Consider the following 26,908-nt stretch of genomic DNA (forward strand, 5'->3'; position numbering starts at 1 on the left):
TGAAACCAGAAATTATTCAATTAATTTATTTGAGATACTTCAACTTTCTCGAGGAACAGTTTGTCTAAATTCAGAGACTGATTAGGTGCCCCAGAACTAAATAGTAAAAATAAACAGGAACGTCAATTCAAATGGACAACCATACCAATTTTAGATTCAAAGTAACTGGTCACATATTATAATCAGCGGAAATCACCCACACGCTTTCATCCATGCTCATCTTCCCCTAGTTAGAGATATCAGGAAGCTATTTGCTGTTCCAACTCTCCCTTATCGACGCGAACAACGTCCTGCCTTAACTTGAATCTCTTCACTTGAAGATAAAAAAAAATTGTGTGTCCACCGAACTTCGTCTCCTCCCATCCTGTCTGTCAGACACAAACAGTTCAACAGAAATGTGCACACAAAGTCACCATCGAACAAATGTTGTTCTTAAAAAGGGTTCGCTGTTATTTTTAAATTACGTTCCTCTCTTCCTGGTTTTCCAGGAACAGTGCTTGCAGTTGAATTCATTGATAAGAAAGTTCTGATGTGCCACGGTTGATAAAAGTCGTGAAATGTTGCTTGGTCATCGGAATATTTTCGAGAAAATGTAGGCCATCGTTCAGGATATTTAAAGTATTAGGTTCATGCACTTCTAAAAGGAGTAATGCATAGTTCGTAAAGAAAGAAACATTACTCCTTCATAACATCTGATCTAGTAATCAAATTTTCATGCTCTAAAATTCAGTCTTAATGGTTCCAGTATCTAATCTGAAATGTGCAATTAATTAGCTTTTTAAGTTACGAAAACAGACACAAGAATGTTCCTTCTCTGAACAAGCATACCTTTTTACAATAGGTTTTGGATTTGTAAAAAAAATTTTAACTTCATTTTTAACTGTGAGTTTTGTGCAACAAAATACGAAATTTGAGCCAAAACTGGCTGAATATTTTCTGAGAAACAAGCGTTCAAGAAAGTCGTGTTTTTAAATGGTCTTTTCTAGATAATCACGTAAGCAGTGTTTGGTCGGAAAAATAAGGAGTGACTCTTAATAGGAAAGGGGTTTATAACCAAGGACTAAAATTAACTTTTAAAAAAAATTTAAAAAAATAACGGAAGTTTTAATAAAAAGTGAAACTTGAAAAACTTAAATTAACAATACTTGAAAATTTTATTAATCCTAATAATGCTTTAAATCTGGCATCCATTTTTCTGCTAAATTTGCTTGCAAAAAGACATCAGGTACCATTCCAAAATAATATCCTTCAGTATTTTTATGACATTTTCAGTGAATTAAGATTACCCCAATTTTTTCTGTAACTCCCTGTATACATAAAGCAGCAGTTAAAATAAATATATTAAAAACAACGAATATCAGTACAAGCCAATACCAGGCAATTAGCTTGAACTTTATTTGTTAATAAATGTGTTTTCTTAATTTATTGATTTAATAATTTTAGTTGTTAATTTATTTACTTTACTTATTTTCTTATTTTCTTTCTCTATTTACTTATTTAATTGTTTATATTTTACGTATTTTTTCACCTGTGTCAGTCTAATTTCTATTTGTTTTTCTAAGAATAACAAACAACAAATGTGAGTTTTAATAGGAACACTAAATTAAAAGAAATTTAAAATATTTTTAAACTAATTTTTTAGAAACAACAAGCATTTAAATGTTATTTCCAAGAATAAGAATCGAGAATAATAATTTATCTTAAAATTGCTTATCTGTCATGCGCATCATTTGAGAATTTAAACTTAGTAATTTTTCTAAATGTTCTTTAGGTTCTTAAGCGACCATATTGTTTTTCAGATCATGCAATATAAAAAATCCTTCTTTTTTTTTTAAATTTGACAGCAATATTTTTGAGAAGCATGCCATGTGTTGCCATGAGTTAAACATTATTTCAGTCTAATAAAAAAAAAAATGACTTAACAAGTTTTTAGTTGTGGACAAATATATGAACTGATATTTTTTTAAGTTGAATAAGTTTTGGAAACCAAAATGTCGTTTGTTTATTTGTTTATTTTAAGATTTTAATAATCATTGTTGCATTTTGCTGTTTCATTATATTTTTATGTGAAAAACATAAACTAAATTAATTAACATTTATTCATTGATTGATAATTCATTCAAGCACTAACCCTTAAAACCCTCGGACTTATACCACTTTCCAATCCACTTTAAAAAAATAACAGCACATTTGTTAGATCTGAAGAAAAAGATTATTCGACAGTCTTACAATGATTATATCTAATATACAATTAAAAAAAATATTTTCAAATAAATTTCAAATATTTAGGAATATTTTTTTGAAAAAAAAATTTTTTTTAAGTCTTGAAACTTCTCTGTTGTTGTTAAATTCTTACAATTTCCCTTTAAATATTTATGTTGCTGAATTCGAAAACTCACCTCAAATGGGACTAATTTTTTCCCCAGCGAAACTAGCTTGATTCGCAAAGGTAACTATGATGCCGTTACAATATTTGGTTGTTGACAAGCGTTAAAGACCAGAGAATGGAAGCAAACTAGCTCAGTAATGGTATTCTAAACAAAATATTTTATAGTATAAGTAAAGTTTTATTTAATAATTATTATTGCTGATTTANTCCTAATCTAAAATGAAAGTTCCATTATTTTAGTAGTGGTCATGTAGTAGTCTTGACTACTCTTGACAAAGAAAAATAATCTAAATAAAAATTTATATTTTTTAAAAATCGTGTTTTTTGTAGTGAAGAATAATAATTAAAAAGTAATAATTTTTAAAAAAATTAAAATAGAAATTAAAAATATTATAATTTAAAATAAAAAAATTATTATTCCCTTGATAGCCCTTCTCTCGATGGATTGTGAAGCGTGTCCTAGTCGCGTGTCACGCAAGCAGCGCAGTAAACTGAAATCAATTCCGCGTAAGCAATCTTACTACTGAGATTCACGTGTGACTTAATGCAGGAAGACTGCCGAAGTTCAGGTCATGCCTTCGCTGATTTCATTCTTAAATAGTGAAAGGGAATACGGGGATGTTGGACTTGCTCTTGACAGGGGCTTTCTTCTGAAACTGAAAAAGAATATTTACTATCTGGTCACGTGATATCGGGTGTGGCCCCCAGAGTACTGACACGCGACAAAGTGTTGGTAAACTTTTGGTAGCCGCACCCTTACGTCGATAGCCAACAATTAGCGAAATCTTGGAAGATTTTTCATTTTCTATTTTTAAACCTTTTTATTTTTAAATGATCATTTTCTGTGGAGGGACGAAATAATGATGATCTTCTTCAAATATGTAAAACATTGTGAAAAAAGTGATTAAGTAGTTCGAGAAGATTAATGAAACACAGGTACTATTGTACTATACGTACAATTTGTTCCAACTAAAAATTGCATGAAACATATTGAATTAGAAGGCGTCACTCCGGCTCGCTTAGCTCACCGACCCCCTTGATAACTGATCAGTCTTCCTTTTTTTTTCTTAACGATAAACAGACAATTATATTGAAACCAGAAATTATTCATTTAAGAGATACCGAAAAATTTTTATAGTAATTACAAAGATTTGGTTGCACAGATTTAGTACCCGAATCAGTTAGGATAAAATTTGAACCTCATCATTTTTCTTGCTTAACATTGTAATTTCAACATCCTATTCGCTTTTTCATCTCATCTTGTTTTTTCTAAAAAATATCCCCCTTTAATTTTCTGTTGCTATAACAACATGTTAAATTCATTTTTCCACAAAAAAATTTATTACTAAAAGTTAATACCTAACAATGCTTTACAATTTTGTACTTTTTACTAGGTAGTTCTATCACCACTCTCCTTACAATGCTTTACAATTTTATACTTATTACTAGGAAGTTAAATCACCAATCTCCTAACAATGCTTTACAATTTTGTACTTATTACTAAAAAGTTCCATCACCAATCTCCTAACAATGCTTTACAATTTTATACTTATTACTAGGAAGTTCCATCACCAATCTCCTAACAATGCTTTACAATTTTGTACATATTACTAAGAAGTTCCATTACCAATCTCCTAACAATGCTTTACAATTTTGTACTTATTACTAAGAAGTTCCATCACCACTCTCCTAACAATGCTTTACAATTTTGTACTTATTACTAGAAAGTTCCATCACCAGTCTCCATGATTGTTTCGAGTTCATCATTTCTTCACCTACAATGCGATATATTTCACGAAAAATAAATTTTAGCCTTTTGAGCTTGCTTATAAAGCAAAGAAATTTCTGTTAATAAAATATATTTATCAAGTAAGGAATATTTCGTTCGTAAAAATTTTAGAATATACATTTAATTCCAACTTTTATTTAAAGTATTTCAAATTTCCCAAATATTTTATATAGTTTTAATCCCATACATAAACACATGAATAATAAAAAACTTAACATCGGCGACTTGTTGGTGACAACATTTGGGAAGTTGAGTAAGCTCTTCCAGTTTTAAAGAGTGGCCCATTTTTTTCCCAACAGCAACAGGACTCTAATCTTCGATGTAACTACCAATGAGAATAGTTTTTGTGTTCAAAGTGGTTTGATTTACTAAATAAAATAAAATAACTATTAGAAGTACAAATTTAATTTTTTTTAAAGAAAAAAAAGTATAGATGCGTATTTAAATACAATATTTGCTATTTTCTAATACGTAATCCTGTTACTTTACTTTTTTATGTGTAATTTCTTCATTTCGTTTTAAAAAAAAGTCAATCTTTGCAACACTCTCAACACGTTTCAGTTGATCAAAGTAATGACAGAAGTTGATTGTTCAGTTTGCTGGTTCTTAAAAGTAAAATTTTTTGAGAGTCAATAATATTCATTTTCTGATCTGTAAAAGCACAATAACTGTATATATAAAAAAAAATCATTGATTACAAGAACTTTCATTCCGAAGACCATTATTTTTGGAAACAAATCCCTCTATTTTCGTGAGGTAATGTAATTAGCAGTATTCAAACAATCTTTTTTTTCTCTGCTAAATAAGTTGGAAAATAGCAATTTGGGAAATGCTAGCAAATTTATAGCAACCAAATTCCTTATATTCTTTTTTTTTCACTTCCAAGCTTAAAAACGAAGTGGCAGCTTATATAAAATAAAAATCTCAAGTGATAAATAAATTTTCCTATTTCTCTTCGCAAAAAGGATATATGGTCATTATTTCAAGCAAAAAGGGAGAAAAAGTCGCAAATAACACTGAAAATCATAATAACTTTCGAACAAATTAAAATTCCGAACAAAAGCAAGAGTTACGTTTACAAATAAAAATGGTCCTCTTAAACAGTTGAATTTCAACTCTGTAGTTCATATCTGAGGTCTTCAGAGAGGTCCGTGTAGTATTTTTTACTACAAGTTTAACAGTTAATTATTCTCGAAGTAATAATTCAATGTTAACAATAGTTATTATGCTGTACTTTCTATACATTGTACCTTTATAACTTTAATTAATTTTATGCTGGAAACTTAAATCCAAAAAAAAAAATTACTTTGACTAATTTATTAGGGATCAAATGATATTAGACGATATCTAGAAGACAGATAAAAAATAAACCCTAAAGAGATCATTTTTATTTCCCTCAAAGTGAAAATAATAAACCTGATAGGCGCTCTACAATATTTCATGTATACTATGTTACATAAAATAGTAATTTGTTTTAGTTTTAGTAAAATAATCTGTCTGGATTAACACTTTCAAGGAATTCCACGTAAAATCTTTATGATGCTTAAAATTTATGCAAAATTAACGTAATTTTTACACCTTTCAGGGAAAAATTATCAATGCTTCAAAAGAAAAGGAAACATGGCAATTCTAATTTGCACTTATAAATAACTTCATGCCAACAAAATTACAAAACAAATAAGCAAAGTTATAAAGCTTTACTGATTTTCTAATTTGATAAGATGGTCAAAATCCGTGAACAAATTTTTAACTAAACATTTTCACAAACTCCCCAATCAAATTCCTTGGCTATGAAATGAAAGATTCAAGTCAAAATCTTTATGAATTCTCAAATTGACGATTAAAGCAAACTAAAGTTCTCCCATTACCTTGCCTTATCGCTGAAGGTCACCCCAGAATCGCAATCTGTCGTGCACGGGGGCTACTGTGATCTGTGTTGGAAAAGATGGAAAATCTTCCTGTCCTATCCAAAACGACACAGGAAGAAGTAGAGGGACTCTGGAGTCTGGGGCGTCACCTCCATCGAGTGATTTTCTGGCGGAGGCCCTAGACTGCACGCAAATCTCTAATCACTGCCAGGGCATTTATGTAACCACGTGACATACATCATCTATCCTCCTCTCCCCCGTAAGCAGTGAAGGTTGACGGGAAATCTGTTATTGGGCCATCCAAAGAAATGCCCATATGAATATTTAGAAGAATAGATTGGGTTATTCAGCCTTCCATTCCAGATTTTTATTTTATTTTTGTTTTTGTGGGTGGGAAAGGGGAAAAAATGAACTGAAAGTAATTCCATCGCTTAAGAAATCGCATAGGATAAAATCGATCACCTGCGGAAGCATTATCTGACAGAAGATGTACGTCTTTCTTTTCTTTTCGTTCCATCGCGTGACAAGGGGTTTGGCAAAATCAGAAAATCACAATTCGATTTAATTGCGTGGAACCACGTAGCCAGTGAGTTCAGTAAAGCCTGATTGGTTAGGCATTAAAATAGTAATTGTCAATTACCTGAATTTTAATTCAATTCAGGTATTAGAATTTTATGCAGGTGAACTAAAAGTTATGAGACTTTTTGTGGCATTTCGATGTACAAGAACATCTGAGTTTTTGAGGTAGAGAGCTTAAATACAGATTATTCCGCCTAAACTACCTCTGCATGTGCTTTGGGTGCCGCTTTCTTTAAAAAAAATATTTTATCTCTCTGTTTTCTTCTAAATCAACTTACATAGTTTTAAATAATTGATAATTACTTTAATTAGAAGTAAGTATTTAAATAAAGGCGATAGATTCCACAAAAATACATTAACATTAAGAAAATTATATGCCTGTGCTAGCTACTTTACTTTTAACCAAAATACGGACACGTAATTTTACTTTCTTCAAGATTTTAAGTAAGTGAATGATTGAAGTTTAATTCTTGTTCCTAACGATACAAAGCAATTAATTTTTTTGAAAATTTTAATAAAAGGAATAACAAACAATGCAAATTAAAATTCTCAAATTATCTTCCAATGTCATACCTTCCACGCATCACTAATGGTACGTGTATGACTACTTAGGATTAGAGAGAAAAAGCTCTGTTTCCCTAAAGTTTTATTTAAAACTCCTTCATTTCTTTATTTGGATATTGATGGATTCACTTACTAAAAAGTAATTTTTTTTTTTAAAATTCTTATTGCATTTGGAAAAAAAATAGAGTCTTGGCGCATATGTTAATTTCTAAAATAATTTTTATAAAATTATATTACATATCTACATCATGACATCGTAAAATACAACTTTCAGAAATGAATAACACTAGAAAATTAATTTTTTTTTTAAGTGTAGACTATCTACAAAATATGTTCTTAATAAATAAATCATAAATTACTTTATTTAACTAATACTTGACTGGATAATTTTTATTCAGTAGTTTAAAATTATTAAGATACGATGATATTTCTCCTATTGTTTAAAGTCAGAATCATTCCAACTTACTGGAGGGTGCACACCTCCGATTGTTGGCTTTCTTCACAAGCAGATTGCCGTTTTGCGTAAGCAGCAGTAGCAGTAACTCTTGCCACTGTCTTGAAGCTAACTGAATTTTTAATCATTCCAATGCTAGCTTCCCCTCTGCTAGGAAGGCGTTTCAGCTTAACTTTCGATTCCAAATTCTCAGGATCTGCTATCGCCAAGACAACAAAACTTCCATCGATTCCGCCAACTACAACAGAGAGTCCGTCATGGGTTGTTCGAAAATCAGTTACCTCTGCCGCCAGTTTGTAGTTTCCAATCATTTTTCCGTTCGACATCCTGAACAATCTAATCGTCTGTCTTCCGCTGTGGTAGTAGAGAACATAATCATCAGTATTGTTGAATTTAGCTGTTACGGCAAACACCCCTTCACTGATTGGTGGAATAAGAACTTTCACAGTTTTCCCACTTCTTAGTTCTATCACCTCCAAACCACCTTGATTGGGTGCAACTAAACCGTATCTACCGTCGCTCGTGCAAGCTCCATTCCAACGCTTTATGCCACGAACGATTCGTTTGGTTTCCACATCAACTATCCAAGAGGAATCTGAACTAGTTATGATCACAGCTGAGGCTTTTCCGGGAAATGGTAAAATTCCACAACCCAACAATGACACATTTGTCAGAGGAATCTTGAACATGAATGCCCCTTTTCTGGCATGATAGGCAGATATAACTTTCTGTTTGCCTTCGAGAGAAATGACGGCCAAGTAGGCTCCGTTTTTTGTAATAACAGCGGGTTCTGGGACATCACTTTCGAAATTGAAAGAGTAAACTTCTTCGCCAGTTGGGATATTCCTCACCGTGCATCGAGTCTCTTTTTCTACTTCAGATGTTATTACTACTATAATTTTGTCATCTAAGCCAAGAAGAAGTTGTCGGATGTTTGGATGACTCTCTCGAAAAACGACACAACCCTAAAAAAGGTAATTGTGAATTGAGCAACAGTTACTTTTCTAAAATGAAAGCAAATTAAAGAATTACATGCAGAAGATAGAGAACTTCTGTTTCATATATGAATATTACTTCTAAAAAGAACCACTTATTTTTTTTTAAATAATATTTTGTCAAAATTTCATGAAGAGTACTGACTTCACAAAAAGCAGAATAAATTTATAATATGTAAATAAACTTTTATTATCTACGATCAAAAAAATATTAATTTTTTAACTGCAACAAACGTGTTCATGTATTTAGTTTAGTTTTAGTGGTAAACTTTGATGCACGCATACATTTTGCAAATAAATTCTAGATTTAAAAATATTGGACTATAAAAGAAAATATTTAAAAAAAGTTTTTAAAAAAACCCGATTAAAATTATGAAAAATTTAATTTTGATGAAATTCTTTAAAATTCCGGTATAATGCCGTGTTCAAAAGTTTCATGAGTTAAAATATTCGCAAATTAATACCTTTTCAAATATAGTGTCGATTTTGATTGAAACTTATCAAGTGTACTCATACAGTCTATAGTTTTAATAAACAGAGACTTGCATAATGATCCTTGTCAAAAATTAAGATAAAAAAGGTATTCATTAGGGTGGTCGCAAATCAATATTTCAGCAAGAAAAAATCAACGCTAACGAAAACAGTCAAATCACTGCTGAGGAAGGCTGACGTTCTAAACATTGAATTGTGAGATGACACTTGAAGATATTTCTACTAATCCGTTTTTACCTCCTGTTTTTCCCAGCAATCAAACATTTTGATGTTCTGTAAACCTGCTTTCCTAAACATTGATTGGTCAGATTTCAATAGCATTTTGTTTATTCTTCGCTTAAATATTGATTTGCGGATTCCCCACCATAAAGTGATTCCTTTTTATGCATATAGGTGGCATATCCGGGAAACAAGTAGACCCTGGAAGAAACGAAATTTGTTGTGCACTGAAGAAGACTTATGCAATCTTAGAAACATGTACGTGACCATTATTCTGCTGAACAGAATGAGTGGGAAAATGGGGAAGACCTCTGGCTATTGAGGTATCCCGCAATTTGCTTTAGATGGGATTGAAAAGTTATATTCTTCCCTGACCAAGCTCCAATAGCTCCCCTCACCAAGATATCTGGCATTTGTGCGGTATGACGCGAGATAATGCACTGTGAGAGCAGACATTTCCCTCTGAAACGTCTGATGCGTACTCTTCTATCATTGTACTAGAGCAGGGATGGGCAAACTACGGCCAGCGGGTCAACTGTGGCCCCCCTGAAGGTTTTATCAGGCCCACGGATAGAATTACAACTCGCCGATCCGTGACGAATATAAACAATATACATCCATTTTCTTGTCTACGTTGTTTAAAGCTATTTTTGTTCTCACTTTTTAACGAAGTATTGATGATCTTTTTACTTTCTCTATTTTTGCTCTAACAAAGCATAAATTGATGGAAATAGGCAGCTTCAATTGGTAAAATGTTGAAAGCAAACGTTCTTTATAGAATACCCGTAGATTGGCGCCATCTGAAACAGTTGTTTCTAAATATGCCAAAGTTAGAGTTTAACGAATCATTACCAAAAGTTAGTTTCCCAAATTTAGTATTTCATGCCCAGAAAATAAGTGCTATGTTTGCTTCATCTTATATATGTGAACAAGTGTTTTCAACTATAAACCTTTGAAACAATCATTTCAGAAGTAGACTAACAGGCAAACATTTAACCTTGAGCATTAAAATAAGTTCCTCTCACTTGGAACCTTAATATAAAGAACTTTTAAAAATGAAATCGCAATTTCATTCATCTCATTAAATATTTAAATTAAAACTTGCATATCGTTTTTCTACTCTAGAAGTTTTTATTTGGCCCACCAGACTTTTTTTCTTCGTTTTTTTGCCCTCGATCAGAAAAGTTTGCCCACCCCTGTACTAGAGATTCATCTAAGGAAGAAACTTGTTATCACAGGGAATGCCATGCATTGTGTTGTCGAGCACAGTCGAAGGCATCTGTGATTCAATGACAGAGGAATTCTGCGTAGAGGAATCCTTCCACGCAGTTAATGCTGCAGCAGACATCGATGAACCATCGAGATATACAACAAAACACTTGTAGTCCAACGTTGTGCTAACACACGAGAGAGAGAACTGCACAGTCCATCATAGCCATGCTGGCAAGGTGTCCATCACTCCGTGCTATTGCGTTTTCTCCATCACAGGTTTCCTCCCTGTTTGTTTTTCCTGTGTCCATTTCTTTAAGACTTGCATAGTTGTTGTGGTATTACACTGCTTGCGGATTGCGATTTCTAGATATGAAAAATCCACCCTTTCCCATATCAACAATGCAGTCTCATACTAACTCCGTTAAATGGTTGATATGGCGCTGTTCACTTTTGATGAGGCATATCCACCACTACTGAAACATTTACACCCGTATTCACCACGCAGAGTTAAATTCAAGAGTAACTCGGGGATCGGAATATCCAACGTTCAGAGTTACTCTCGGATTAACCCTCGCTTTTTATTCTCCAACCGTTTTCAACAGAGGATTTCACAACTCGAGTTTAACTCTTGCAGGAAATATAACGAGGCCTTTGATTGGGCAAGGTAAAACCATGTGACTTTGTATATAATATAAACACGTGCATCGTGCATANGCATCGTTGTTGTGGTATTACACTGCTTGCCGGTGGCGATTTCTAGATATGAAAAATCCACCCTTTCCCATATCAACGATGCAGTCTCGTACTAACTCCGTTAAATGGTTGATATGGCGCTGTTCACTTTTGATGAGACATATCCACCACTACTGAAACATTTACCGCATATAGATGAAGATGAACTGATTTCCACTCACCTTTACAATCCATTACATGGAAAAAACGGCTGATGGAGTCGGTTCTCATTCCTCGCATGCGCAGTCGCTTTGTGATTATAGTCATTTGCATGTCTTGCATTACAATACATTTCCCGTAAATTTGGTTCAATTTGCATAATTCATTCATGGTGTTGAGGGACCACTGGAAATCAAACCCCAGTACTTCACAATGACAGTTCAGTACCTTAACCATTGAGTCATCGTGTCCCAATTATACGTATTATATTCAAATAATAAAAGCCGTGCTAATCCAAAAAAAACTGTGGTTATGTAGGGATCATTTTCAGTGAAAAATAACATAGTACATCACCTTTTTCAGATTCCAAACTAAAAGATTTCCAGACTCTGAACTGATGACATGACGGCTATCTGCAGTGATGACAGCGTGGGTCACAATAGCCCCCACGGGAGAATCAACCAGTTTGCTCCAAAGTTTTCCTGTCGATACACTCCAAACTCCGACGCTGCTTCTGGTCACAGTTACAGCTAGTTCATCATCTCCGGAGAGAGAAACAGATTCAATAGCCATTTCCATCCTGTCGATCGTGTACACTTTTTCGAATATGTTTTTCACATTCCACACCTGATAATTTTAAAGATCGGGATCAGTAATTTGTTACATCAAGGAAAATGAATTTCAAATTTTTACGCTATTACTGTAAATAAGATTTAATGCTATAATAAATGTTTTTTAAAGATATACTATAAAGTAGCTATTTTATTTAAATTACTATATTGTAAATAGCTTTTTCATATTTATATTACTAAGAAACAAACCTAATTAATGACATAATATAACTGTTACTGTAATACTGTGACTGTAATAACTGAAAGTGCAATATTATCTAATAGTCATCATACAAAATTTAAACAGATACTTTTTCTCACCCTTTATTTTCGATTTGCAGTAGTTTAGCTTTTTCCCCTAGAACAATTGAAGTAGATAATTTAATATTCGTCTAATCGACTGTCGATATTTGCCAGTTACGGAAATTCTAGTTGTTATCTAAAGTCTGCAATCCAAATTTTAATCTAAGTTTTAGTTTAAAATCTGATTTAAAATCTAAATTTTAATAAAACTTGCATATTTAATAACTATATGTATTGTCAATAAGTTCTTCTCAACCTTTTTAAACCACTGTAAACACTACCAATAAGAAACGACACTTGTATCAAACAATAGATAATATACATCTCTTGAAATTGATTAATAAAGATAATTTAATATAAGCTTGCTCGTACCTTTATAGTCTTATCAATGGAGGAGGACACAATGCCATTGAAATCTTCAATATACAATGATTGTACTCGCATTATCCTGGCAATATGAGCATCGACTTCCTTCAAGAGAAGTCCATCTTTTACATTCCAAATATACAGAGATTTTCTCACTCCTCCAACACCATACTGATTATGTTTCGTGATCGCTAAAGAGCTCTGAGAGTGGAAAGGCTTCGTTGAAATGTTTTTAACATTATTGGGCAAGGTGAAACACGTCTCTTCACCATTCTCAAATTTCCAAAGACTAAACCCGGTCGGCATAGTTCCTATCAAAAATGTTCCATCAGGTGATAGTTCTAACGCCATTATGCGCATAGGTGACTGGGCTATCTCTTCTTTCTTCTCCCAACCATCCGTGGTCAATTTGAAGTGCCATATATGATATTCGTTATTAGAGAATTCTGTGGCATAAATATCGCCCTCTTGTATAACGAAGAGTGCGCTGTCAATATTTAAATCAGTCATACTTACTCCGTTGACAGTCGTCCTCAGAATGTGCTTATCTCTCAGATTTTCTTGTCCTTTCTTAAAACTAGACAATGCGATTGAAAAGTTTTTATCATCAACGTAATTAATATGAGAAATGAAGAAATCATTTTCATCAATTATATGAGAGGAATATTTTAATCCATTGGAGAGACTGAATGTTATCCACTCCTTAAGACTCCATGCTATGCCTATTTGTTTGAAAATAGCAACTCCGGCAATAGGTTTCGTTTCAAGCATGTTTTTTAATATTTCAACATCCCCTGACAAAGCATTCAACAGAACTAATTCATTGTGGTTGGTAAATGCCACAGCATATTTGTCATCGGGACTCAGAGCTAACGATTGCATAATTCCCGGTATTTCTGGATTGACGTCGCAAGTAATTTCTCCAGTCATGAGATCAAACATTAAAAATTTATTCGATATGGTGAGAACAAAACGCTGATCTGAGGTCAGGCAAAACCCGAACACTGCAAAAGGGTGACCTTCTAACGAATATTTCAAAGGTCCTCCCGGAGTGTGGAGTATATGGAAAGCTGGTACCAAAGCGCAATGCTGAATTCCTAATTGATCACATTGTTCAATAAGACCTTTTACCCTTGGATAAATGTTCTTCACTGGAAGTAGTCTTCCTACAATTTGTGACGCAAGCATATCTGGATGTTGGCTTAATACTACTCCGCCAAGTCTCATTCCATCAGCAACTATATTCAATTGCTTGATAAGCTCGTTATCAACAAGATTCTCGACAGCGTCTTCAAAGTCTGCCAAAATCGCCTGAAGTGGACAACAGCTGACTTTTGAGTGTAGCCATAAATAGCTGAATAAAACGTTTTCAAATAGATCTTCAAAACGATCCGATCTCACCAAATGAAATGGCAGCTCTCCGAACTTTCTCTTGTTGTACCCCGAAACACGACCATCTTTAGTATGGAATACAAGTGGCTGCAGAGGCACTTTGCGATCTGCTGTGCCTTCAGGATTTTTCAAACCAAATCTGTAACGTTGAATTTCGGTGTACCTGAAGGGCTTTGGTGTTCCACCTCCCCAAGTGCCTAAGAAATATTCAGCAATCGAGGAATGAAAGTATTTTATTTGATCTGGTTTCACAAAGTATCGTTCTATAGCTGCATCTCTGAACTGTCTATGATACCAATTTAGAACGCTAACGCCATCAGCTTCTCGTTCTGACAGATAATTTGGTAAATCTCTTCGAATTCTCGTCCAAAGAAGGGGTGGAATTCGTCTTACTGGTGGCATGTGGTATTGATACACATCATCCAAGACAATGTCATCCAGAGAAATTAAATCTTCTAATTCAGTTTCACTTAAACCACTCTTGGAAGCAGTTATGTAGGAAAGGGCATGAGCCACTAGCAATCTTCCGTGTTGCTTTTCAATTCGATCGAATAATTTCATGATACTGTCCATAACAGTGAAAGCTAGGATGGTTTCGCTTGCTTTTGAATACGATCTCCATCGCATGACATCTGCAAATATTAGTTTTATAAAAATTGGAAGGGTGCATTTTGATATGGCTTTCCTCACAACATTCCATTGGTATTTACTTAAATCTCTTCCATTTGTTTCTAGCCAACATTTAATAGTATATTCTGCCAGTTCTTCTCCAAGAGGATGGACTTCAACGAATTGGTTTTCATTGCTCAACATCTTGCACAGCAAGTTGTATTCTTTAGCTTCTCCTTCGGATGCAGTAGAAATAACTATTTTAACATTTTCTGGTATTCTTGTTGGTAACCATGTCAGCTTATTGGCAGCTTGTTGGCCGGTTAATTGATCTACCGAATCTAAAAAAATATAAAGAGCTTGCTCCTTCGTTATTTTAGTCAAAAGACGTTTTGTAAATGCTATTAACGGAATTAAATCATCTGGTATGCCCTCCCAAGGCATCATATAATTGTACATTATCTGTTGGCAGACACTTGTTAGCATTGGAATTACACTAGAACTGTCTGGAGTGGTACCGAGAAATCTAAGAACTAATATTGGCTTCGTTCCCTCCGGACACCATGATGTAATCATGCTTGCTGCCTTGGCCAGAAGAGATGTTTTCCCGCATCCTCCTTTGCCATGCAGGACAAAAGGTTGCACTGAATTTGCCTGGATGTAGTTTTGAATTCGATTTAGCTCATCTTCTCTGCCTTGGAAAGTTGAGACAGAACTCTTACCTGCTTGAAGATGCTGTAAGATTTCGGTTACAATGTGTCCTTGACTGCTCAAGTCTTCTTTTCTCATTGCTCGATCCACCAAACGAGTTATGTGCTTGTAAAAGTGAGCTGTAAATTCTCGAAGATAATCTTCATGGTACTTGACAGCTAAGCCTTCTTTTCCACACCAGTTTATTGTGTATCTGAAACATGTGTACATATATGTCGATCACGGAAAGACTATGCAAACATCAAATAGTAATCTATTTTTAATAATCATTTTTTATTTAATTTGGATCAAAAAGAAACCCTCAAACGAACGCTATGATTTTGTGAATAATAAAAAAAAATTGAATAAAATTATTCACTCTTACTGTTCTGAGTTGTTTTCAATTTAAACGGAATCATAGTCTGGTTTTAATAATAAAACTGTCTCAAATAAAAAGTGCCATTCGTAATGAGTAAACCTGATTTACTTAAGTTGAAAAAAATTTTAAATTACTGCTAAATTTTAATAAAAATTCAAATTTATTAAAAATCGTACAAAGTTTGCAGATAAGAAACAAAAAACGCGTACTAATGCAAACTTATGCCCTTATACTTGTTTCCCATGTGGGCGGCCCCACCAAAAGAGCCGTATTAATAAAAAACCTTTAAGAAATTAAATGCTTCAAATTTTAAGAAGATGTTAAAAATCTAAGATTGATTTCGCTGATACGTGATTTGCATAATTTATTATGATTTTGAAACATTCTTTAAAACAATACTATTATTTTTTCAAATTAGGAAATGCCGAAAACGAGAGCCTCTGACGTAGAATTCTCACTAAACATATTTTTCATACTTTTTTTATTATGTCGTATTGAGTGAAAAATATTATATTTAGCATTTTAATAATTTATGGTTATGAAATACAGCATGAAGCACCGCTGCCTTTTTCTGCGTTAAAGGTAAAATCTTCCAAACACAGCTCACTTATCCAAACAATAATTTTCAAACTTTGGACTTAATTGCAGTTATTTAAATCTAAAAGAAACAGTTATTCGTCATTGAAATTTCCTTAATTTACACAATTACTTATTGATATACTTTTGAATATGAATGGAGAAAAAAAATTCAAGCCATTTTTTCTTCTTTTTTTTTGTTATTGGATTTAATATTTTAGAACAAATATAATTCCGATAATCAAGCACAATTTTTTAGTTGATATTATTTATTCATCTGTTTTTATAAAAAAAAAGTACCAAAAATAATTTTTAATATCAGTAATATATTTTTAATATATTTTTTATATCAAAATATATATTAGGGCGTCAGAAAAAAATAGAAAAAAGATACCAGTGTCCCATTTGTGTCAGAGAGTTAATGACCATGAAAGTTGTACGAAATATTATAATACAAAATGTACTTGACGTATGTGGTGATTTTTTTCTTCTTCATTTTATACTACTTGTTAGTATGTATTCAGAAAAATATATAATAGCATACTTCTTTACACTCTAAGCAAAGTAAAAAAATAAATACTGAACACCCTAAAGAACTTTTGATTAATGATAGGATTTTCAAGAAGGAAAACTTAAGTGTTATTTGTACATTTTGCGAATTATCACAGGAATTTTTTAAGAGAATCATGCACCAGTTATAAAATTCATTTATCAATAATTATAAAATTCATTAATCAAAAATAATTTTTAATAATTATTTGTTATTTTTTATGATTTTATTTATTAATAGTTAAAAAGTTTCGACTTTTATGTCGTACACATTTTACAATTATTTTAAAGAATGTAATTTTAAATGACAAAATGCAAAATTCGAATGAAATCAATCGAATAATTCTTAAAAATCAAACTTTAAATGCATTTTTTTGAAAATTAATTACTCAGAAACTACTCGATCGATTTCGTACCAATTTTGTATTTAGTCATTTAAAATTACATACTTTAAAATTATGTAAGAAATAGTTGATTTCGTCAACAGTTTGAAAGTAAAAAATACAAACCCATCAAAATTAAAGCATGTTTATTCAGAGAAAATACGCTTTTATATCTGATTTCATAACATTAAATATCATCATCGCAAATTAATTATTATTAGATTAATTATTAATTATTATTTAACTAATTAGATTATTTGAAGCTGGACCTTCTGAAAGTGAATTTGTCAACGATTTAAAAATTGGTGGATTTGCACAGATCTACAAACATTGCTACTTTATTATTATCATCATTCAAATCAAAAAGAAACAAAATCACTTATTTATTTTTACATTAATCAGGATTTACTTTTTATATTGTCTACATGATACCTTAATATTCTTACTTCACAGCATTAGAAGCTTCAATTTTAGCTGGTAGTCTAACATCTCTCAGGTCAGTCAATAGCTTTTGAGCCTCAATATCTACAGTTCTTCCCAAAGTATCAATAAATTTGCTGACTTCTTTAAGATTAGTCATATCAACAGCATTTATCTGCCGAATGTAAGCCAAACAATGGTTTCTGGTGTTCGGAACATTTAAGATGCCATTTATCACTTCCCTTTCCGTCACTAGATGGCAGCATCAAAGAAATATCAATTAATAAACTTAAAACTTTTCTTTAAAAAAAAAATATATATATATATATATAACGTATCGAAAGAAGTATTTTAGTGAGTTTTCAAGTTCGCATATAAATAAATAATGGATTGCATACAAATTAAATATATGTAGTAAAAAGATTCTGTAAGGCAGAAAGTGATATTTTTTACTTCTCTGAATCATGATTTTATTTATGCTATGCAAATTTTATTAATTCTTATTCTTCTTATTCTATTATATTCCTCTGCTTTCTTGCAAAATGTTTGCTTTCATTTCAGATTATTTGAAAACCTAACGACTTGTGCTCCCCTTTCTATAGCTGAAGAAAAGGAAATTTGAATAATTAAATTGTATAAATTTTCAGCTTATTTTAACTCATTCGGATTTACCAATCTATGAATCTGCTGCCTAAATTTTTAATTTCACAACAAATGCATAACATTTAAAACTTTATTTTAATAGTAATACTGTCAAAAGATATATTTGTAGTTTTTTTTTAAATTCAGCTTTACAATAATATCCTAATTTAAATTTTTTTATTTAAATGTGAATTTCGATTTAAATTTATATCATTCAAGTCATTTGGTACTGGTGCAATTTTTCATAGATGCATATCCTTTTCATTATTCATTCAATATATTATTATTAGAAAACACAATTTTTAATTTTACTTTTCTTTCTTCACAAGCATTTTAATGAAATAATTTCATAAAAATAACGAGAATGTTTAATAAATAACGACTCATTAATTAAATATAAATTTAATGACAGGTTTCAAAAACCATAAGTGATTAAACATGTCCGAACTCTCGGAACCTCAATAACTCTTCCGCGGAACCCTAGGGTTCCGCGGAGTTCCATTTGGAAACCGCTCATCTAGACACATGGGGTATTTTTTAATAAATTGAGAACAAACCCAGGACAGAAATTTCGGAAGTTGAAAAGGACTTTTATGTGTAAAAAGTTTACTTATACTAATATACGGGTCTACATATACACATAAAATATCCCACGTGACTTTTTGCAATGAATTGAATGAGGCATAACTCAAGTTGATAGGAAAAATCGTGTCGAAGTTGAAAGAGTCGAAGTTTAATATTCCGACAAAGAGTACTTCGCATTAAGAGTTTTATTCATACAAAGTACAATTCAAAAATAGTATTTAAAAAAAAATTTGAAAAATTGCTACAATGTCGGAACTATTAATCCTAATACCGTTAGAAGTTAAATGAAAAGTTTATTGGGAAAAATACATTATTTACCTAACTATAACCAGATAAATAAATTAGTACAAATCTTGTTGTTGTTCATTTACGTCGCACTAGAGCTGCACAATGGGCTATTGGCGACTGTCTGAGAAACATCCCTGAGGATGATCGGAAGACATGCCATCACAATTTTGATCCTCTGCAGAGGGGATGGCACCCCCGCTTCGGTAGCCCGACGACCTGCACGCGAAGTCGAGCACTTTACGGTAGAACAGTTTAACGAGGACCAAAACCGCACACCCTCGGTCCCCACGCAGACTGATCCAAGTGGTCACCCACCCGCACACTGACCGCAACCACAGATGCATGACTTCGGTGATCTACTGGGAATCGTGTCTTAACGATCAGTCCACTGTGGGACTAGTACAAATCTATTTTAGATTTGTACTAGTCCCGCAGTGGACTGATTATTATACTACTAATTATTATACTACATAAAAATCTTTGGAACTTTTGAATTATTAACCCTAGAAGCTCGTACTTTTTTTTTCCATTTAATTCAGCGTAAAAATTAAATAGGAAAAATTACTTTACTTATCTAATTAGCAATACGTAGATACATAGCAAGTCAAACATTGTACTTTTTTTTTTGCATAAAATCATCATTGACTTCGAAATTATTATTTATCACCTCGTGCTTGGTATCATAAATGAATAGTTATAGACACATATATAAATATAGTTTAAACTCTATTTTAATCAAATAAAGCATCATTAATTGCCAATCTTTCAAATGTTTGTGGAAGATCTCGGAGGTTGTTGAATTAAAGATTACTAATAGTTTTAGTTTACACTCATTGGTTATTAACACACATGAAATAAGAAATCGGAACCCTCTTAAGTTTAAAAAAAAAAAAGACACACTAACAAAACAAAAAAAATGCATATCCTTTACTTAGCTTATTTTGCTCAACAACGAAAATAAACAAATCTCGTATAAGCTTATTTTTTTCAAATGGATTAAAATGGGGAAAAAATACGTCGCTTTTTTGCAACACCTAAAATTAAAAACGTAAACAAGAGACGGTGAGTGATATGAGTTGATTACGAAAGTGTTGTCCTACGCTTTGCGTTTTAGGCCTGACAAAACATTGTATCTTCTCCATTATCAATAACAAAAACATAGTTTTGAAAGTTTTTTATTTTTTGTTTGATTATCTTCTCCTTTTCAGTTTTGTCTACGTCTGACGTTGAAAAGTAGTCGAAATTTCCACCATCGATAAGAGGGAGGCAAATCTGTTTGCAGCATTATGTTGTCAGCAGGCAAGAAGCTCCAGTTGAAATTTGAGAGCTCTAACTAGCAGAAATGTGGTCTAATTGATTGATGACAAATTCTTTTTAAAATGAAAACATAGCATAATAAATTCTGCTGAAACTATCGAAAACAGAATAAATTTGTATTGTTTTTTCAGCATGAAGCTCCAGTTAACTTGTGAACTGATCAAAGTGATCTCGGGATTTTAATGGACGACGTAAAACGATTCAAATTTTTATTTTACTCTAACATTTTGGCATAATTTTATCACTTGGCATAATTTTGGTTTATCCTGGCATTATTTTGTTAATCCTTGCATTATTTTACTCTAACATTTTGGCATAATTTGACAACATTTGGCATAATTTTATCACTGAAAAAGTAATATTTTTAATTTCTTTTTCTATTTGTATGCGCTTCTACAAAGCAATTGTCAACTTGGATTTATCCCTGTTAGTTAGAGGGACTGTTATATGGTGTTATATTAAGGACTGTTTTATGGTTGACTGTTATATTAGGGATTGTCATATTAAGGACTGTTTTATGGTGTATGATATCTAATTATTTGTGTCTAGCTGGTTTTATTTTGTGATGAAAATCATAAGAACTGCACAACAAAAATATCCCACAATAAAAAAAATGTCAAAAACTAATATTTATTATTTTTTATGTAGTAATTTTGAAAAAAACTAATTAAGTTTGGTTGATTTTTTAAAAATATTTTACTGTATTGAAGAGTTTACCTCCTCGTAAGATAGATATTTCTAAGTAAAATCATATTTCTGAATTATTTAACCCTTTGACGCAGACGGCATAACGGTGTCCCTTTTATACATTTTTTCTGGCTCCCAAATTACAAGCAAAAATATATTTTGCTATTTTTTTTTATTAACAGCTTAATAGTTACTAAGAAAATGTGTTAGGTTATTAAAATGATATTTATACTAAAATGTAAAATTGAAAAAAAAAGATTTTTTTTTTTTTCAAATTCAATAATTGTAAATTAACAAAACTTCAATGACGACTAGCTGTTTCTTATATCTAAATAACTATAAATTTGGAAAATTAATGTTTGAAAGTAAGCTGTGTTTGGAAGATTTTACCTATGACGCAGAAAAAAGACACCGGTGTTTCATACTGTATTTCATAACAATAAATTATTAAAATATTACAGCTATAATAACAAATGATATAATATTTTCCACTTATTTCGACCTAAATAAATGCGAAATAATGTGAAAAAAGTATGTTTAATAGAAATCCTGCGTCAAAGGGTGACAGCTCGTGTCCCAGGAGGCTCGAGTGTTCTTTTTTTTTTTTGTCGTATGCCTGTTTAGGCAGTGGGGGTGAGATTGTTCCTGTTTTTCAGTGCTGCCATCTAGGGCTAGGAATTCGACTTCTGCCACGCCCTTCACACAACCACAACCCGTTTATAGGACGGGTCACATTCACACACAAAGGAGAAAGGACATGGAACATACAGAGAGAGAGAAAGAAACATCCATGCCTTGCCCGGGATTCGAACTCAGGACTTTTCTGATGCGAGGACAGTTCCCTGCCCCCTACACAGGCCGGTCGGCTTTCGAGTGTTCTCGTTAGTCTGAAAGTGGTCTGAATTATATTAGAAGATAAATTCTGTTCGAAGCAAAAATAAGTTCTGACAATGATTGAAACTTTCACTGTCATCAGACTTATAGATTCAGTACAGATTAATTAAAGATTTAAAAATATTACAGACTATTTCTTACAGATTACAGATCCAATATTAGATTATTAACTTAACTAGTCGAAAAATGTTCGAAATTTCCATTAGATGTATCCTATTTCATCTTCGAGAAAATAAGTATAATAACAATAAAAATAATAACGAGCTTCTTTGGTTAAAACAAGATATAATTTTATTTTTGTCAGACCTAAAACATAAAGTTCAGGAGCATATCACTTTCAAAGGACGTTGCAGAAATTTTCAGTAGAAGTATACAACGAATTTGGCACAGATTTCAATATGAGATTTGAGCACTCTAAGTAGTCAGAATTTTTATGATAATTTTAATTAGTTTTAGCAGTAATAGTGCAATAAATTCTTGTCTTAGCTGTCAGAAAACTATTGAGATTTTAATGGTTTTTAGATTAAGAGTTGCACTTGAGATTAAGAAGTCGAAATTTCGATTGAAAGATTTCACCGTTATTGACATGAAAATTAGCTAATAAAAATAAACAAATTAACATTCCCATAAAATGTACTGAAAGAATATAAAAGAGCATTAATAAGAATGTTATTATTTTTTTACTTACCAGACATCATGTAATTGTGCATTGCATCATGGTCAATGCGTTTGGAAATATATAATGTACTTGCAGCCTTTCGCAGCATTTTCTGTAATTTTTCCAGCGTATCCCACCAGGTGGCTTGATCCTGTGCTTGAAGCTTTGGGGCTCTCTGCACACAATGTCATAAAATTTCAAAATAAAAAATAAACGTTTCATTCATTACCCAACCCCAACATTTTAGAAAAAAAAAACGTTTGCACGTCTTCGAAGGTTCTATCTTCACGTAAAATAATGTTTCAATATTCTTTTTATAACTATGAGATGATAATAGGTATTTATGACTGTTAAATAAAGTTTTGCACATCTTTGGATATCTTCCTATTTCCTGATCATTAAAATGGTGCAAAATATGACAAAAAGGAGATCTGCAGATTTATGAAAATTAAAACCGTTCATAATTTAATTTTTTTAATATTTGAAAAGTTACAGCGACACTGCAGTAAATAATGTTATTAAAATATTCAAAGATTGAAAAATATTAATTGATTTTAGTGATTTTAATCTAAATCTCGCCAAATTGATGTTCTTTTTAAAAATATTTTTATTAAAGTTTAAAAATATTTTTAATATTTGTCTGTTTTACAGATATCGAGGGATATTTAATACATGATATAAAATGTTATTTTTGCTTCAAGTTAAAAGCAATCAAACTGTGGTTTTATTTTAATTTTCTCAGAGTTAAGAAGGTTTAAAAAGCACCATTAAGAATAACTTTCATTATTAAGCTGTATCATTAGTGTTTCTCATAAAATTGTAAAGTTTAATTTTCCGTTATTGAAAATTGTGCTGAAAATCATCGGAAAATATCTCTTTGATCAAACTCCGTCACTTTTCTTTTCTGTATCAACTGATTAAAACCTCATTCTTTTTAACTCAAACCTGGTTTCAATAAATAAAAAAAGTCAAGCAATTTGTTAAATGATCCCATGTGGTGGTAACCATTCTCATGTGCACTAATTTCTTAAGTACCATTTGTCTTAGTGCCAGGGCTGGATTACCCACTAAGCCAGACTAGGCTATGGCCTGGGGCCCCCAATGATTAGGGGCCCCCTTAAAATAGATTTTCTGAAAATAAATTTTGAAAAATTAAAGTTCCACAAGATAATGCATAACCTAAAGAAGCGTCTTTAATGCTTAGTGCTAACGTGACAATCATGAAATTTTTAAATCTAATGCTTTGCTCTCCTAAAGAATTTGAAAATGTGGCTTGTCATTTTATTTCCCCAATCAAACAGTAAAATATAAATTTAAATTGAAGAGCTGAGTAGAAAGATATCCTCACGTTTAGTCATAAATACTTTAGTTTCTGAGTTTATTAACCATAGCGGTAAAAAATACTTCCATAGATAACATTAAAATTAGAAATTTATTTATTCTTCCAAGAGAAAGGAAGATTTTAATAGAGTTCGAAAAAAGTCATTTAGTTTTCGATCTAGTTTAATACTAATTTTAAAAAAGAAGTCACTGAAATACACATTACACATTATTCTAGATTAAGTTCTTCAGATATCTCAAAAGAGAAAATTTACATATAACAATCCATCGATATTAGTTAGCATAACTAAAGATAATCTTAAATACCTTATTGTTGAAGTTCACCAAGACAGAACTGATTGGCTGAAGGACGAACACTGAAGGTACAGCATTCGTATCCTCTCTGTACCACCTGTCCAAAAGCGATACATCCTGGTTCATAAGACCTAGTGTATCGTGTATCATGCGGAACTCTTTGCCATCAATTATCGTTGGTATCGGCCTATAGCCATATTTTTGTCCTAGGAATGTCTGTAAAAAATTGAATTAAAAATGTTTGGAAGGAAATGTTTTATACGCAAAGAACGATGAAAAAATTAAATACTGCAACTTACAATTTAAACTGAATTTGATGGAATGAATTCTTTCCTGGTAAGTAAAAAAAAAACTGCTGTCGCCAGACGAAGGATATACAACCAGCTTTTTAGCAAGGCAACAATCCCCGATCTAAACTGCCCAAGAAACCTCTCCTCTACAATAGCTAGGCTACGTACTAGACATTTCAAAGGCATGAAGATCTCACGCACCAATCCTATCCCATCTGCAAGTACTGTCCTCATTTGCAACTAACTCCAGACCATGTTTTTCACTGTCATTCCATTATCGGCTCCCTCTTTCAACTTGGAGCACCTCCCATCGAAATTCTCCATCCATGGCCATCGGGCTCCAGAACTTGCAAATCTTGTTATCAAGACTTTCGGAGGACTATAATCTTTGCACTAGTACTGTATGCATAGACACGACAACAACAAGTAAAAAAAAATAATCCTGCTGTTGAATTTTTTTTATAGATCTAGCTTCTAGCTTTTAAACAGCTTCTAGCTTTTAAAAGCTTCTACTATCTAGCTTTTAAACAATCTAAATATCAAACTGTCAACTTTTCATGGCTCACTTAAAACTTTCTGAAACTCAAAATAAACTCCATTTAGCAAACACGTAGTTTTTATGATAAAAAATTTGGATCACTTAATCGACTTGACCTACAATATGACTCGAAATTTCGAATGGATCTGAAATGCAATTTTATTACATTTAGGCCTTCTTGTAACTATCATGCACCGTTTATTTATTTTTTGAAAGTTTTTGGACTCAGTCCACTCACTGCACTAACTATTTAAGTGTTAATGATGATTATCACTTACCACAAAGTTGGGACCCATGGATAAGCGCTGACAATTTTCGATTTCTCGCATGCATAAATCTGTAGTCATGTGATCGTCAGTCGCTTCATCTCTCACACCCCAACGCATATCAACAACCTAAACACAATAAAAAGATAAATACAACGAAGGGAGAAAATAGTTAATAATAAAAAAGTAAAACTGGATAACTGGATTCTCGAAACTGGTGATAAATATCGTCATTGAGACTTAGTCAATATGACTCTATTAAATGAATTAAAGAAAAATGGAAGTAGATAAAAAAAAATATACAGTTTTCTAGCCTCATTTTAAATATCCAAAGAGTTATTTCCGATGCATTTTCAAAATTAGTTGCAAAAATCCTCAACAGATAGCGCTACTGGCTTGGAAAACAAATTTTAATGTTTTTTCCTGCTTGTCAGACCATCGCAGCTGAAATATTTGCGCGAGTGTCTGTTAATTTTATCTTCTAACTGCGCCACGTTAATGCTCTGCAAACAATGGTTATTCTGAAAACCTTTTATTATTATTTAACAGTCAGTATCGCCATCTATAGAGAAACTTTTTTATTAATTTTGAAACTAGATTGGAATAACCAATCTGCTCGCACATTTCGAACTTCTTCCATTTTCCTTTGCGGTTGGACATTCGTCATTGGACATTTTTGGAGCAACTTGAAAATACCTTGTAATTTCAGTATCTATCGACCCTCATATGCTATTTCTCAAAATGACAAGACTTCATATGAGAATTTATTGCTTGAAAATACTGAAGTTGAATGACATAAATATTTCTCGTTTTGAGGCGACGAAGATAATAAGAAGTTATAAAGATTTCCTGCATAAATACGGGCACGCCTTATTAGAATTTGTAAAAATAGGAACATCTAAACTTAACGCATAGCATTTCTTCAAATGATAATACATGAAAGAAAATAGCAATAATTCCCTCAAGGTTCAACACGAAATTGGAGAATGGAGTGTTATACTGTCTAACAATTACGAGATGCACTCTCATTGAAAGGCTAGCCCATTTCGCGAAGTAGTTGGGGTGGCAGATATCAGGCAAAAATCTGCCGTCCGGCGGGAACTATAGTTTATTTATGTGAAGAACTTCTTTTGCCCTTCGCTTAGAGCACTGTTGGTGACTATGATTCTCTTTGCAATGCTCCATTTCTTGTTTCCGTAACAGTAGACGGCCTTAGACTTTGTTGTGAGTGAAGTTGTTTTAATAGACCAAATACAATATTTTTTTCAGCGCGATGACTAACCAAAACACTAGATTCACTGAATAAATAGACCAGTCTGTTTCTATAGCGATCGCCACCAACACGTCTCATGTTGGGAACTCATCTCGTGATTACCAG

General features: G+C 32.2%; 1 protein-coding gene and 1 long non-coding RNA gene across 3 annotated transcripts in view; one reads left to right on the forward strand and one right to left on the reverse strand.

Moving 5' to 3' along the window:
- LOC139425954 (uncharacterized) overlaps nt 1-12,196 on the forward strand; it is a 45,884-nt gene extending 33,688 nt beyond the window's left edge. The window contains exon 2 of the long non-coding RNA XR_011637118.1: nt 11,816-12,196. This is a non-coding gene — a long non-coding RNA (uncharacterized lncRNA). The remainder of the gene's footprint in view (nt 1-11,815) is intronic.
- Nucleotides 7,395-26,908, reverse strand: part of LOC107440179 (NACHT and WD repeat domain-containing protein 2) — a 38,542-nt gene continuing 19,028 nt past the window's right edge. For both annotated transcript variants that reach the window (XM_043042922.2, XM_043042923.2), the window contains exons 4-10: nt 25,543-25,659; nt 24,449-24,652; nt 22,832-22,976; nt 17,757-17,982; nt 12,739-15,637; nt 11,807-12,079; nt 7,395-8,608 (exon numbers count right to left, since the gene is read on the reverse strand). In XM_043042922.2, the coding sequence (XP_042898856.1) occupies nt 7,652-8,608; nt 11,807-12,079; nt 12,739-15,637; nt 17,757-17,982; nt 22,832-22,976; nt 24,449-24,652; nt 25,543-25,659 (4,821 nt within the window). In that variant the 3' untranslated portion in view covers nt 7,395-7,651. The remainder of the gene's footprint in view (nt 8,609-11,806; nt 12,080-12,738; nt 15,638-17,756; nt 17,983-22,831; nt 22,977-24,448; nt 24,653-25,542; nt 25,660-26,908) is intronic.

This window comes from Parasteatoda tepidariorum, chromosome 7 (genome assembly GCF_043381705.1).
Source record: "Parasteatoda tepidariorum isolate YZ-2023 chromosome 7, CAS_Ptep_4.0, whole genome shotgun sequence".
In the NCBI taxonomy this organism is placed as follows: Eukaryota; Metazoa; Arthropoda; class Arachnida; order Araneae; family Theridiidae; genus Parasteatoda; species Parasteatoda tepidariorum.